This window comes from Pteropus medius, unplaced genomic scaffold (genome assembly GCF_902729225.1).
Source record: "Pteropus medius unplaced genomic scaffold, Ma_sr-lr_union100, whole genome shotgun sequence".
Classification (NCBI taxonomy): Eukaryota; Metazoa; Chordata; class Mammalia; order Chiroptera; family Pteropodidae; genus Pteropus; species Pteropus medius.
This window is the reverse complement of record NW_024347867.1, coordinates 2,814,773-2,831,372: the sequence shown is the minus strand read 5'-3', so window position 1 is coordinate 2,831,372 and position 16,600 is coordinate 2,814,773. Positions and strand designations below refer to the sequence as shown.

Below are 16,600 nucleotides of genomic sequence, written 5' to 3'. Positions count from 1 at the left end.
TAATTTATTTGCTCACATAGTTTAAAAGTCCAGAATTAGATCTGGCTTTATAGACATGGCTGGAAATAAGGCTCAAAGGATGTTCTTGCCATCTCTTTTGTTGTCTTCTGCTGAGTTGGTTTCAGTATCAGGCACCATGTGATAGCAATATGGCAGTAGCTTTCAGTCCCTAGATCCTTTCTGGTTTCTGGCTGGTAGGAAAAAGTGAGAAGTTCTTAGGTATCTAAGAAAGTTTCATTTTCTCATTGGCTCTGAAGGTGCCGTGTGGCTGTCCTAAACTAACCACCGTGCCTGAGAGAGGGGCACGTAGTATGTTGGTTGGCTTTGGCTCAGCAGTTGGGAATGGGAAATGGGAGAGGATAGTAGTACTCAGACTACATACATACACTGAGAATGGAAAGAGTGAATCCTGACTAGGTAGAAGTAGATGGATACATTCTAGAGGGCCAGTATTCACTAATATGGTGGCCCATTCAAGGCTTAAAATAAATCTACGGGGATTTGATGAGAATCAAGCACTGGATCTATGGAGCTATAAAATATGTTCCTTTAAAAAAAAAATGAGTCCAAGAATTTAGTCACTTTCAAAGTTGTATGGTATTTGCAAATCTAGAACTAAATGTATCATTAGCTAAGTCAAGACAGGCCAAAAGGGGGAAGTTTTTAGAGGTTTAGATCTAGATTTACCTTCCATAGCAGAGTTCTCTAAGGACATTGCATTTTTTCTAGTTCAGAATTCATATTTCTAAGTTATATGAGCTAGAAGGGAAGAATATTTGAGCTCTTACAGAAAGAGGACTAATATGAAGTGGACTTTTTTTTGAACCATAAAAACTAACTTTCTACTATTACAGACCCCATATAGTTGCATTAAGCGATAGTCATGTCTAAATGTGTGGGGGTCTAGTAGTTAAAAAAAAACTCATTCTGCTCTAAGAAAAAAGTTGCATTACATCTGATAGGCATCTGGTATTTCAATTAAATTGAATTATTTGGACCCGATATGTATCCTTTTGCTACTCAGGTCACAGTTTCACACTCACTGTTTACACTCATTCCTCCTTATCCAACTACTTCTGCTGCAGTTTAAAGTTAGACATAGCAGCCAGCACTTCCTGTTCGGTTTTATGCATTTAGCCAGTGGCAGGTCTGCAAATGATAAGAGAAGCTGGTAATTCAGGTGGGTCTTTGGCACCATCACAGGCCCCTGATAAATGTCTGACTGACAATGAAATAAGATTTAAAAAAACGATGTAAATGCAGATGTCCTGGTGGCTCAGAGAGTTGAATGAGTCACTATGCCATTTGGCCAGAAGGTCTCTCTCCTACCTGGAAAACAAAGTGATGAGGATGAAGTGCCAAATGGGTATAGGAGGAGTGACTGTCAAGGAAGTAGAATTCTTAGCTCCTGCAGAGCAGTTCTCACTTTTTTGTGCCCTTTAAATTAAACTGCAAGAGGAGACAAACTGTGGTACTTTTTTTTTTAATGTTGCTCCAGTATGATGATGAGGAACCAAAATATTGTCCTAGAGAAATTTAGAATAACTTGTTTTGTTTGATCTTTTATTGAAGTATAATACACATATAGAACAGTACATAACCTAAGTGTAAAAGTGATGAATTTTCACAATGAACACATCTGTTATACCAGCACCCAAATCAAGAAACAGATGGTTTCCAGAGGCCCTTCTCACATCCTTCTAGTCGTGATCACCCACCTCCACCCTGTGCCCCTAGTGACCACTCTGCTGCCTCTAATAATGTAGATTAATGTTGCCTGTTTTTATGCTTTTGTGTCTGGTTTCTTTTGCTCAACATTATATTTTGTGGGACCCATCCGTATTGTTGCTAAAATAACAGTTATTTCTTAATCTCCCTTGTCAAAATTCATTGTAATGTTTTGGTACTTTAAATCATTCACATACCCATATAATGTAACTTTTAGGGTAAACACAAGCTCATTGAACTTTAAACAATGCTCTAGTTATAACTGTAGGAGACTTTACAGTTTCAGACCTAATATTACAAATAAAATTTTGAAAGCTGGTGTACATTATCTAGGCATTTCCTATATTTCATTGGAAGCCTCATGCTGAATCAAATGTTTTTGTCTGGGGCTAGGCTGTTAGAGACTAGAACTTCAAGTGAATTTTATTACTCTCTCTAAGATGATCATGGATCTCCTTTGCCTACGAGTGATAGAACTTGAACTATCTTATCTTAGGTCGTTATAGAATTTATTGAAAAGCAACCCCAGAAAGGGAAGGGATGCTTGAATGGCTCACAGTCTCTAATTCCAAGTTTTCTCTGCTCATTGACTTGACTCTAGCCACTGGCTTTCTTCATACAATGAGACACATGGCCACCAGCGGCTCCTCAATTTTATAACCTGTAAATTCTGTCATAAGAGATGGACTGACATTTTTTCAGTTATAGTTCAGAAAAATTTCAAGTACCTCCCTTTGGCCTGTCAGCTGTGATTAGGACAGGGAATAAGATACTATGACTGGCCTTTCTTGGACCTATCATTGCCTGGTCAGCTTCTCTCATCAGTTGCAGACCTGCTACTGGCAGCTGGTCAGCCGTGTTGAACCTTATGGCTTTCTGGAATCACAAGTCAAGAAGCGAGCGAGTGTTGTTCCAGAAGAGTGTTGCTGAACAGACCAGACACGAGACGTCCACAGCACCCTGCTTTATATAGCAGCCCCTCAAATAACGTCATTCTGTTCAATGTCGTTTCATTACAATATTGATGAGATGCTGTAGGAACTTAACTTGTTTATATCAATTAGCCTATGGTAAAATTGGTTTTGTTATTTGTCGTTTCACTTCAAAATTCCAGAACCTATTGATGATGTTGAGGACTTACTGTACCCTGAAGGCTAGGAAGAATCATGACAGATCATTTTATCAAAGCTATTTAGAAATCTGAAGCAAATTCTACTGACTGGTGGCTAGACCACAGATAGTGATTATAATCAGGGCCCCAGAAGATATTTGAAGCTCTAATCCGTACCAATTCTGAACAATTTACATTTGGTTTTTTTTTCAGACTCATCATTCCTTCTTATCCCTATCATCCTTAGCTAGATCCAAAAATATTAAGTCCTCTCTTGTATCAGAGCGGTTTTCAACCTTTTGTCAAGTAGTAGAATGGTGTTTTTAAATACATTTTTTAAAATCCCACACACAAAGCAATAGTATGTATTTATGGATCCATAAAAATGTAAAAGTATTACAAAAACACAAACTAAAGGGAAGCATACCAATTTCATGATTGTGGTGGCCCCTGGACAAGGAGATGGGTATGGGATTGGAACTACAACAGAGGTTTCAACTTTATCTGAAATCTTTTAGTACTTTTATTTCTTTTTTTTAAATTTTTATTTTATGTATTTATTTACTTAAATTTATTGGGGCGACATTGGTTAAAATTTAATTACAGTTCAGTAATACGTCCTATGTACATCGCATTGTGTGTTCACCACTCAAAGTTAAATTTCCTTCCGTCACCATATATTTAACTCCTTTACCCTTATCTCCCGTCCCGCTTCTCCTTTCCCTCTGGTAACCACTAAGCTGTTGTCTGTGTCTATGAGTCTCTGTTTGTCACGTTCATTTGTTGTTTTCAGCTTTATATCCCACGTATGAGTGAAATCTTGCCAATGAACTAAAACACTTACATTTATTTCTAAAATAACTTTGGGGTCAATGTGACAGAATGTCGGTGTGTGTGTGTGTGTGTGTGTGTGTGTGTGTGTGTGTGTGATGTATGATTAAATCCCCCCCCCCCCAATTTACAGAAAAACATAACACAAATTAAGAGAATAATTCCTCAAGAATCAGCCAATGTGATTGTATGGCACTTCTCCAGCAGCATGAGGAGTCACAGTGGTGTAGTTGTAGACATGTGGAGCTGGACTGCCTGATTCCGGTACCAGGTCCTAATTCCATCACTTGCTCTCTCGAGCAACTTATTTCATCTTCATGTGCTTCAGTTTCCTTCTTTGTAAATTGCTACAAAAAAAGTACTTTTTAGATTATCAGAAATTTTCATCTTGTTTTCTTTTCCAGGGAGAAATATATCCCTCTGTCTAGCCCATGAAAATGTAGTAAACAGAAGCTAAGATTTAAAAATTCTCCATTTTGGCTTGGTACACTTTGCCTACATTTCACAGTAAAATTGTTACTGTTTTTTGTTTCTTATAGGATATGCTGATACAGGGTACTAACCTTGAAGTGAGGATTTTCAGGGCCTTTTCCTCATGAAAAATGCACTGGATGCGTTTGTTTACCAATGGGCTTTTCAGTGTGAGATTCGAACTTCCCCGATTTGAGTAGATCTAAAAAATACAATCATAGTGCATTACCTTTTGTAGTTCATCACTTTTAGTAGTTTCTATGGATTACTTTAGTTAAAATCTGTACATATGAATATGTGATATATGGATAGCAATATCCTAACAGTGAAAGCAGTGGATTTTCCGTTGATTTATTGTCATGAGTACAATATCTCACTGAACATCCGAGTGGTGTGATGGAAAGTGATCAGGTCTTCCTCTTTCACCAGGTGATCAGACTCTGAGAATTTGGGACATGAAGGCAACAGGAGTCAGAATTGTGGTTCCAGCACATCAAGCAGAAATTTTGAGTTGTGACTGGTGTAAATACAACGAGGTACTCTCTCTGGCTCTATCCTGAGCTACTGAGCCCTTGCTGATGTTGAAATGTTCTAGATTTTATTTTATGTTTGTTTATGTGGACTTTGGTAGTGTTTATAGACCATTAAGTTAAATTCAGTCCCTTTCATTTCTAATTGATGGTTATGAGTGACCTGCATTAGCATTAATTGGATTTAAGTGCACATTAAACAAACAGAATAAGAAATAGAAATTCTCAAAGTTCAACAGTGCAGCCTTACTTGTTTGTTTGGGAAACTGCTTTACAATTTATGGAATTTTTTTCTTTCTTGCTCTTAACCCCGCCAATTTGTATTATCTTTTGCTTCCCATTCTTGTTCAGGCTGCTGAACTGTTTGTGGATTGATTTTTAATTTAACAGTCCATCAGTTTTTAAAATTTTGTTTCATCCTCCCTTATAAGTCTAATCAAGCTTCATGCTTCTTTAAGAAAGCAGTGTCCTTTTGTAACTTTTTGCAAAGCTTCAGTTAATCACAGGAGCATATAGAATAGAAATAGCAGTGGAGTAAATATGTGTTGATATACTATTCATGTATATTTATGTATTTAAAGTAGTCTGTTTACTGTAACAAAGAGGTAAAACATATGTATTGTATTTTCCCAGATTCACATTAATTAATGCAAATTTAGAGAAGGTTTATATTGGCAGAGTTTTTTTTTAAATAAAGTGAAAATAGATTTTAAAAAATACAGTACTCATTCAATAGTAGTACTTAATCAAAATAAAATCTCAATGCCAATAACTACAGTTCAAATCTTTCTCATCATAAATGAATTTCCCATAAAGAAAAATGAAATTGCGGACTCTGTGTTATGCATTTGGAAATTCTAAAAAGGATGCCAGTATACACTTGAGAGTGGTTAAAATTTTTTTTCTTTAAATCATTGAAACTTTTCTTCAAATGAGCTTTACTGAAGCCCAAAACATTCAGACAATGAATTATTGCCCTAGTTGACATGGGATGGGGCTGAATATGAACCCAGCACTTGGCCTATTCAGCCAGGAACTCTGGGTTTACTTGGGTCTGTAGATAGCAGAATTTGTAAAACCTGACTAGATAGGACACTTACCATTTATTTGCATAGATTCTCAGATACGATTAGATATTTCATTGAGAAATGGCCTGTGAGAGTTGGGAACAATGATTGAGTTAGATTTAGAAAAGCATATAAATATTTAATTTATACCCTTTGCTCTTTCAAATATCCCTAAATTAACAGGCCTTTTGCCTTTAAATGCCTGGTAAAATTTTTAATCCCTTATGTACTTATTGATATTACTAAAGGTGAATTGGAAGATCCACAGTGCTATTTGGAACTGTGCTCTTTTGTATGTAGTGTTCCATCACATACAGAGTGCATATGGCATTCCTTTTCTCTCAAGTCACTAAGTTTTATGTTTTGATGTGTATTTCGATTCCATTCTATACTTGTCATACAACTTCTCAGGAATGAATCCTGGGTTCCAATTAAATAATGATCGGAAAATAGACATTGTTCCTAGTAGGAAAGCATGGATACTGCTTAATTGCAAAGATGTCACAGTTTACTTTTCTCTGAATTGTTTTCAGAATTTGCTGGTGACCGGTGCAGTTGATTGTAGTTTGAGAGGCTGGGATTTGAGGAATGTTCGACAACCAGTGTTTGAACTTCTTGGTCACACCTATGCTATTAGAAGAGTGAAAGTAAGTTTTTATCTTTTCATTTTATATGTAATATAAAAAAATAAATATAATTAATGAAGTATTTTTAAAAGGTTGGGATTATTTTTTTATGCATATTTTGTTACCCAACCATTGATAATTAATAGTGAAAGCTAAAATTAGGTAAAATATTTGAATAATTATTGAATGAAATTGAGACAGTGTAGCCAGTGTGTACTTAGGGTTAAATAAAAATGTTTTTTTCATTCTGTCATCCCCAGTCTGCTATTCCTTTTAATATTTTTTAACTTTAGTAATTACTTTTAGCGTTATATTCTTCATAATTTTCCATTCAGTGGGAAGCTCTTTTTGCTTTGTTGTAACTCCTATAGCTAAATGGTTTGTTCTTTCTTTTCCTTAACGTGATAATATATATGAATGTTCACAAACATTTGGAGTGTAGAAAATTTTCCACTCTATAAACATCAGAGGATGAGATAACTTTTCTCTGCTGTTTCTCAGAAATTTGCCTGCTTAGGAGTGCTGTAATTTAGTTTCCCAGCTTTTATTTAGGTAGGTTTTGCTAAGTCACTGTGGAAAACATCTTATTAAGTGACATCTCTGAACTTAATTCTTTACTTTTTACATTAAGGATAAAAAAGTGCCTTATGATCTTTCCAATGAGAAAGTTATGTTATTCCTATTTTAAAAATTCCAAGTATCAGTTAAATTAATATTTTAAATTTTATTGGCTACAGCTTAATGTATGAGACAGTGTCCTGTTTTTTTTTTTCTTTTAATGGCACACAGGTTTTAGTAGTTGAAAAATATTTTTTATATGTATTTCAAAGTGCTTCTGAGAATAAAATAGGGTAATGAACTAGAAAGTTTTTAAATGTAGTTATTATGCATATTTAACTATTAAAGTACTGGTAAGAAAAACACTGAAGAAAAATAATTGCAAAGGGCAGCCAGAAGATTTTTGCCTTGAGTTAAAGCATATGAGGTTTGGGAAAGCATAATTTTAAGTGACAGTCCTGACTAGACTTTATCATAATGTTTATGGAAATGACCAAATAAAGTAGCATGTTATAATTACAGCCAATTTCAAAAACCTTGTTTGTTTGTTTTTATAGTTTTCACCATTTCATGCTTCCGTGCTGGCCTCTTGCTCCTATGATTTTACTGTAAGGTACAGTAATTTTTGATTAAGTTTCATTGTGAAATACCAAGTAGCATTTTCATCTTTTCAACTTTTATGAAAGCTAATGTATTTAACTAATATGAAAAAATGTGAACTGGGTACATTTGAAAATTTGTCACTGGTTGTGAGTTTTTAATGGTATTTATTTTAACTCGTACCTATTGCATATATAACCAGTGCACTTATTCTACTTTTCTTTTCCCCCATTCTCTTCTCCATCAAATTTTGGATTATTTTAGTTATCCTTTGCCAGAACATGCAACATGTAACATACAGCACTATCATATGATATATTATTCTCCCACTCTTGTTTCCACCTTTGCTTTGCTTTTAGATATATAACTAAATATATTAAATGCTCATCATCAATTTTTTTGCTGAAACTTCGTTATCATCTCTTGCTTTGATGAAGTTTTTCTTCTGGTATATTCCTCAAGAAGTGCTGATGATTAGAGCCCTTGAATGTTTAAAACTATTTCTCTACATCCTTGATACTTGCAGGATAGCTTAGCTGAATATAAACTCCTTAATTTATATTTACTTCCTGGAGTTTCTTAAAAATGCTACATCATTTTTGTTTTTCTATGTTGTTGTTGTTGAGAATTTCAATGCCAATCTAATTTTCTTATCATTTAAGCTGTTTGATACTTTTCTCAGGGACTCTGATTGTTGTGGTTCACTTTTCCCTGCTACAGGTTAAAGAGGTCAGTGGATTATTTAAATATGTAGTTTCAGGTCTTCTTTTATTTCCAGAAAGATTTTTTAGATTATAATTTGAAATGTTAGCTCTGATCTATTGTTTTATACATAAATTGAATATCTTTTACCTGTCTTCTATATCAAACACTTTCTGTCAGATACCTTTGACTTTTTTATCTCATTTTTATTCTCTTGGTTGTTGTTCTTCCCTTATATTTTCATGTAAACATATTCTTTGAGTACCATGTATTTTTGTCTTCATTTCTGATATGGTTTTTGCCTTTTTTTTCCTATTTCTTTCTTGTGTCTATTTCAGCTCTATTTCACTTCCGTTTTTGTCCACTTTTTCTTTTGTTTTTGAATTCCTGATTATAAGGAGAAAACTCTGTTTTTCTCCTCTATTGTCAGTATTTCTGAGACCAGATGTGTGTGGACTTTTCTCACACCAAGCAATTCTCCAGTTCTCAACAGACACCAACTGGGTGTCTTATAAATTTAACTCAGTTCTGATAATATCTACCCGGAGATAACATTAGATCCTACAGGTTAAGAGCTCAGTTCCCCAAGACTGCTCCCACCTCAGATGCCAGTCGCAAGTCCAGGTTGTCACCTGTTCTTCTGACCTATCCACTATAAATTGTAGATTCCCATAAGCCCCTCCTCAGATTTGATAATTTGTTAGACTGGCTTACAAAGCTCAGGGAAAGATTTACTTACGTTTACCAGTTTACTTTAAAAGATGTTATAAAGGAAAAAGATAAATAGATGAAGAAGTACACAGGGTGAGGTTGCCAAGTGCAGAAGCTTCTGTCCTCATGGAATTGGAGTGAACACCCACTCACATGGATGTGTTCACCAACCTTGAAGCTCATCAAATCTTATTTTTCTAGAGTTTTTATAGAGCTTAATTTTTAGCTTCCCCACTCTACTTCCATGCCTTTCCCTGGAGGTCAGTGGTTGGGGTTGAAAGTTTCAGCCCTCTAATCATTTGGTCTTTCTGGTGACCAGCCTCATCCTGAGGTTATGTAAGGGCTCCATCCTAAGTCACTCGTTAGCATAAACTCAGGTATGGCTCCTTATGAATAATGAAAGACCATCCTGTTATTCAGGAAATTCCGAGAGTTTTAAGAGTTATGCCAGAAACCAGGGACAAAGATGAAATATATCCTCATACCATGTTCATCAAGGTTTTTTTTTTTATGTCTCCAAATGCTTGTTTGAAGATTTTAATTCTATTCAGAATGTTATATTACAATTTTCTTCTACTTTGTTGTTTGTTTTCTTGAGGTGAATCTTTTGTCAAGTGACTTGTTTGAATTATCGTATCCATTTTATTTTTATAGTAGTTTTAAATTTTTTAATTGGTAAAGACTTTGTGTGTCTCTGCCCCTCTCTTCTCTGTTAAGTTTAGTGTTTCCTAAATTGCCCTTGCTGTCCACAAAGACTTGCAGCTGGAAATGGGAGGTAGCTCACTGGTATACTGTTTTTATTTTTCTTCTTAAGTAATTAGAAGTTTGGATATGTTGAAGGCCTAAGTTTTGTGTAGTTTTAATTGTTCTTTTTGTTGTTCTGTATTGGTTTCTGTGAGGATCCACTAAGAATTTTAAATTTACATAACTTCATTGACTCAACCACCTAAAATTCCCCTCTCTTTTACTTCTGAGTCCGTATTTGACTTGGGAGAAGCTATATAACTTTGTTTGCGTAGACTGTACTTCTAATAGAAAAAATTACCGTGCCTTGAGAGAAATTACATACCCTAACTGGGTTTTGTTTTTGTTTTTGACTGATCCAATACAAGCAGGCAGACAAATTAGGAAACATAATTACACTGAGACTTCCAGCTCTCAATTAAAATGATAGCATAACCAGGTTTTGTTTTTTTTAATAGTCTATATAAAATAGTAAAGAATGATTATAGAATTTTTAGCATGAAACTCAAAGAATGGCAACATGGCAGATAAGAAGAAAAGTTATCAGTTGTTTGCTATCTACCCCAGGATGTTTCCAGACTGATACTGTGGAGCTAGATCATTGGCTGGAAGTTAGGGCTGTAATTGTGGACTGAAAGCTATTAACTTAACTGATAATTCAATCCATAAGAGTAAATAAACCAAAGGGAGATAAGTTTAGAGGAAGAAAAACAAAAAGACAGTATCTTCAGGAGAGGATAAATTTTGGAAGGAAGAAGAGAACAGCCCACCTAAAACAGGAAAAGACCCCAGAGCACGTACTATGTCACAGAAACTGCAGGAGAGGAATTCCAACCAGATGTGGATGACCAGTAATATCAAATCCTCCAGATGTCAGATCCTCCAGATAGGCTGAGCAGGATGAAGAGAGAACTTTGAATCTTCCCTCTTACATAGTGTCAATTGTGGGCTCAAAAGGAGTTTCTAGATATAGAATCTAGTCCTTGGCTTTCAGAGACCTTTGGTGATCACCAGAAGTTGACCAACTGAGATGGGGCGTTGATCTTTTTTTTTTTAAGATGAGGCAACCCTTGGTTGACCTCACAGATTGTAAGGACCTTGTCAGCTTACAATCCCTTATTTTTAATTTTTTTTATTTTTTACTTCTACAGCACCTGGTCTTCCTAGGTGGTCTCGCATCCAAGGGCGTTGATCTTTTGATAATCTAATTTTTAGTGTCCTTAACAGTTTTAATTGGGTCTTTCTGATTTTTGGAGCCTATCAATCAAGGGACATCTTAAGTCCATCTCACTGTTCTGTTTCTGATTTAAGGGGGAGACCTATACTTTCTTTTCAGAATCGTCATTACGATGATCTTAACCCTACTGATCAGTCTCTGTTTTATCTATATACTTAAGTATCCCTGAACACCACGTGCAAAAATGCCCCACTTTTCTAAATGTAGATTTGTCTCAGGAAAATTTGTTAAGTCTGGCCTTTCGAATGTGGACTATACTACTCTAAAATCTTGTAGGTACCTAACCATGCTCAGAAATCATCACAATTGGTTGCTCACAGTCTTATTTTTCTCTTCACTTTTAAAAATTAGACTTTGCTTTTTTCCTGACTCCTAAATAGGACTGGAGATTGGAGGATAGATGTTGAGTGCTTCTGGGGAGAGAAATGGATTAGGTCATGGTTCTATTGACATGCTACGAGATCAAAAGTGTCATAGCTATATTTGTAAGCATTTGGAAAAACTGAAATTATAATTAAATAATATATTTAACATATAGTTGAAAAAGACGTTATAGTAGACAATTTTCCTATATAACTTAGAGTTCAGATATCTTTATATGCAAAATGGAATTGGTAATACCTGTCCTTCCAAAAGGTGATTATAAAAATTACTTAAGAGGACACACTTGAAAATACTGTCTTAATTCTCCGTTGTTCTCAAGCTTTGGTTCTCTTCTCAATCCACCTCATCAACTCTATTTTCTATACTTTCAGTTAAAAAAACAACACAACACGTTATTTCTTTCTTTTAAAAAAAGTTGTAATGCTCAAGCACAATTATCTCAATTTCCACAGCGGGCCTACAAATCCTTCTCAGTCTGTACCTCTGTATCTGTGTCCATTGCTCTTCTGCTACCCTTGGACCTGAGTGCGCTTGATCTCACACACTCATGGGACTTTACTCTATGGAGTTACCTCTTCTCCTGCATACATCCTCATTCTTCAAGTCTCTATTGACTTTTAGCCTGTAACTTCTTCCTTTATTCTATATTTTCCTTTAACACCACTCTTATATTTCTCTTTTCTTTCTAACCAAGTTTTTAGCATTCCTTTAAGCTTTCATTCATCAGAGCCATTTTAAGACCATTATAGTCCCAAGATACTTGGGAGGTCTTATCCCATATCATTTGAAATCTATAAAATAGATCCACATCACTGAGTAAATAGGTCTAATTATATTGACAAGATTTTTAAACTTTTGCTTTTGAAGTGATCTGGCAATGAGTGACTTACTTATGATTGATTATTTCTTGGCAATCATTATGCTTACTTTGGAATTTTTGTGAAATTGAAAATCTAACCTAGAAATTATTTTCAGATGGAATGAAGTGTTTAATACAAAATTTATGAATTAATGATGTTAATTTATATATATTAATTACAAATTAATTTTAATTTTCAGCTCTTAGGCATTTTTGTAAGCTCTTGAAAGCTTATAGTCCTAGGCACTTATAGCTATATGTGCATTTACTTCTACATGTATAAATGGCTTCAGCCTCCACTTCTTTACTGAAATTTCTCTGGCAGAAGCTACCAGTGACCTCAGTAACACCAAATCCAGCCCACTGTCAGCATTTATTGGACTGGACCTTGCTGCTGTATTTTACACTACAGATCAAACCTTCTTTCTTGACGCTGCCTATCCCAGGGATTCTGTGTTCTTTTTTTATTTTTTTCATTTTCCACTGACCCTTTCTTCCTATGCTTCATCATGGAGTCTCCTTCTCTTCTTCTTAAACTTGGTCATCTTTAGCTCGGTACTCTTTTACTTACAGAATGATGATTCCCAACCTCTTTTTTTCTGCTCTGACCTCTCTTGAGAGCTTTAGGCCTGTCTATTCAGCTGTCTGCTGGATGAATTATAGGCACTTGAATGTCCAGATAGACATCTCACACTAAACTCTATTTCTTTCCTTCCTTCCCTCTACTGGACTTGTGTATATATCTACATTATTTGTCTCAGTTAATGGGAATGTTATCCCCAGTCAAGCCTGAAACCTAGAATTCTTTTTTTCTGCATAATTGGTAAACATTTTCCGTGTATGAAGTGGAATCAAAAACTTAAGCCAAATTGCTTCACAGGCGGTATATAAAAGCAATGTTATTTTTTTTTTCAGTTATAGAATTTTAATTTTAACATACATATGGCTACTAAATTACTGTTTCATCTTTGTACTAAATGCAACTGGAGGCTAATAACTGTATTTCGATATAAGATTATCAAAGACTTTTTTATGGAAAGGAATGTCAATAGAAAAGGAAAACAACAATTTAAAAAAATTTTTATATGTGTATTTTTGAGTATATATATTATATGTATGTATATGTGTAACTCTCCACACATGTTGAGAATATGACTTTAATTGTACTAATGCCTTGTGTGAGTTTAACCTCATTATTTGTGTGTGGTGATCATTCATTGGAAAGGTCAGAAAAGGCACGTTTTTGGTAGATTTTTTACCCCATGTGATATGAGTTAAATTAATCCTCTGAAGAAATTTAAATCTCATTGGATTGATGATATTTTTGGTGCCAGAAAAGCCATTTAAAAAAAAAAAGAAAAGGATTTAAGATGTAAGACCCATCAGTAACCTGTTTAATTTTTCGCACAGATAATTATACAGAGGTCACTTCTAGATTTTAGATTACTAGTTTTTGTAATATAGCTCGTCAAATATAAGTTTTCATTTACTTCCCAATTTTTTCTATTTTGTTTAGTTTTTTAAACTTTTAAAATTTTATTTTAAAATAGTTCACGTGGTTTTATGAAATGCAAGTTTCATATTTTTGTTTTATATGGATATATTATATCTAATAGAAAAAAGTTTTAAGTTCTTATATACTAGTTCATTATGTTTCGCTGAATAAGTAATACAAATCTGAAAATATGTATCCTAGTATTTGAAATTATTTAGCATGGCTTAAATTAAATAAAAACTCCAACCTTTTTGAAAAATATCAGAACTCCCTTCAGCTGATGGGCAAAATACTCTAAAAATACACATTGGTTCTTTCTAAACTTTACTCGGGATAGTACTAATTCTAAAATATTTCATAGTGACTTATTTCCATCCTTCATGAATGTTATCACTATAGATTTTAGCATATTATCTTCTCCTTATATACTTTCCATTGGGTTACTTCTTTGTTTGTAGAGCCACGTTTGCTCTGCCAGCCATGCATAAGCACAATTTGAGTTTTGAATGCTTATTTTGTTTCATACCAAGTAGATCATTTCATAAACACAGTCAGAAATCAAACAAGGTATGTGTGACAGCCAAATGAAAGTAAAAGCTGTTGTTTTTTTTTTCATTAAGATCAACATTTTGTCTCTTCCATGTTGTAGCAAATGCTTCTCAGATGAAAAATATAACTTTCATTAATTGATAAAGCTAAAAGGCTCAGTTTAGCCTCAGAGTAACACTTTTCAGTTTCATGATACTTTTATAAATATTCTAACCTTTAAAACATTTTTTAATCAATGTTCTTTGGTAATAATAAACTAAACAGCAGTGTTTTTTTAGATTTGGCCAGAAAAATATGAAGTAAATTTTAATTCCAATTTTATTAAACTATGCTCATCCATAGCTGTATGATGTGAAACTCTTGCCTATAACTTTAATGTTTCTAACTCAACTGTTGAGCTACTTTTTAGTTACAAAAATGGTACAACTGTACTCTACTTTAAAATTCAGGCATATATATAGAATATCTGTTATCTGCCAGCCATTGTAATAGACAGTTTGGGATCTCTTGCTGAGTAAATGATAAACACGAAGGCTTAGAAAGAGGTAGGAGTACACTTAAGGGAGCTCTGAGCATGTCACTTGTGTTGGCATAGTGGGAGACACGTAGTCATAATATAGATATGGAGTAGTGGAAGATACATGTTCAGTGGACTAAATGTGGATTGATGCATGCTGGGTAACATACAAGTTAAAACTTGTATGTTCTAACTTGAACAAGTAAAAGCCAGACTGTCTTTTACTTGCCGTACAAACTTGAACAAGCTATTTTAAGACTGTATGGCTCAATGTCTTCATCTGTAAAATAGAAATTATAATAGTACCTACCACATAGGATTGTCATATTAGATGAATTAATATACGCAAATGCTGTCACATAGTGTTTGCCTCTATGGTCTTTATTACTACCAGAATGGATGGGACAGAAGGCCATCTCTTTGGGGCTGAGCCCCATTTCAGCTCTAGTCTTTAAGGGTGAAATAATAATTTTTATTTTATAACAACAAAAGCAGGCAGCCTTAACCCGACCTTCTTGGAGTTCAGTTCTTTGGTGACAGCAAAAAACTATTTGTCAGCATGTTCTCCAGTACATAACTTTTAAATTCAAAGTTCCAATTCTGAGTTTTAAAAATATGAATATAAGGTAACAGTATTTTTGTCAGTGCTTCTCTTGTCATAAGACCTGATGACAACAGTTGAGTTAATTGATAATTTATTATTCAACATAAAATTCAATGAGGGTAGACTAGTAGTGTGTTGATAAGTATTCAACAACTGGTTCTCTAGGCAGGTGGGAGGAACCTGCTGTGTAGTGTTGACAATATGAATGCAGTGGTATAAATACCTCCACCATGGCCAATATCAGGCTACAGATGTGATATGATGCCAGTAAATATGGGGTCGGGAAGAGATGTACAGTCAGCTCTCACAAGTCAATACAAACTGGCTCCAGCATTTCACTAGGATTGCTATCTTAATACTTATTGATTTTTAAAAGCTTCTATAATTATAATATATACATATATATACATTTTCATTGAAAATTTCCAGAAAGGTATACACCAGATACACTTCACTTAACCATTCTCTACCTCCTCTCCTTTCAGTGACTTTCTGCCCCCTTGGCAGAGCATTTTTCACCTTCGGTGCATTTTAGATGCCTAGAACTTTCATATTGTCTCTGTGGGCTCTCGGAAGAACATTCTTATCCATTTATTTATATGAAAGTAAAAGGACCTGAAGCTTAATGTGTATGTTTTCCTAATTACGTTTTCACTTTAAGCTAAACCTGCAGTAATTCTTAGTGGGGCAGATTTGGTTTTGTGGCAGTGGTGGGAGACACTATTGGCATTTAGGTCAGGGAACAGGCATAAAATCCTACAGTGGCCATAACAGACCCCCCATTAGAAATTGACTCCCCTTCCTCCAACAGTGCCCCTATTGAATTGGGTTTTGGGCAGTAGGAACACTGAGAAGGACAGGCCTAAGAGGGGACAGGTCTTTATTATGCTTAAAATTCTACTGCATCAGTATCTATTCTTATATTTAACTTCTTATTTTTGATTAGCTGTGTCTAGTTACAGAGTATATTCACATAAAATATTTCCTTTAATCCATACAACACTGGTGTGCTCATTTTATATAGAAGACAGTTGATTCAGAGAGGTAGAAGGGCTGGCCAATATCACATAGCTGGCAAGTAATAGAGCTAGACTTGAACCTACACCTTCTGTTTTCCAAGTTTTCTGATGTTACTTGATACTTGGAAACTTCTTGTAAGCCCAAGTCCTTGATGTATTTCTAAATATGTGTAACTTTCCCCTATTACATAAACATGTTCTCCATGGGCACTAAATTGCCAAAATACAATATTGCCTTTAATCTCTGTAATCATTTC

General features: G+C 34.7%; 1 protein-coding gene across 1 annotated transcript in view; it reads left to right on the top strand.

Moving 5' to 3' along the window:
• PEX7 (peroxisomal biogenesis factor 7) overlaps window positions 1-16,600 on the top strand; it is a 70,705-nt gene that overhangs the window by 23,334 nt on the left and 30,771 nt on the right. Inside the window, exons 6-8 of the mRNA XM_039878993.1 lie at window positions 4,571-4,677; window positions 6,272-6,385; window positions 7,480-7,535. Coding sequence (XP_039734927.1) covers window positions 4,571-4,677; window positions 6,272-6,385; window positions 7,480-7,535 — 277 coding nt within the window. The remainder of the gene's footprint in view (window positions 1-4,570; window positions 4,678-6,271; window positions 6,386-7,479; window positions 7,536-16,600) is intronic.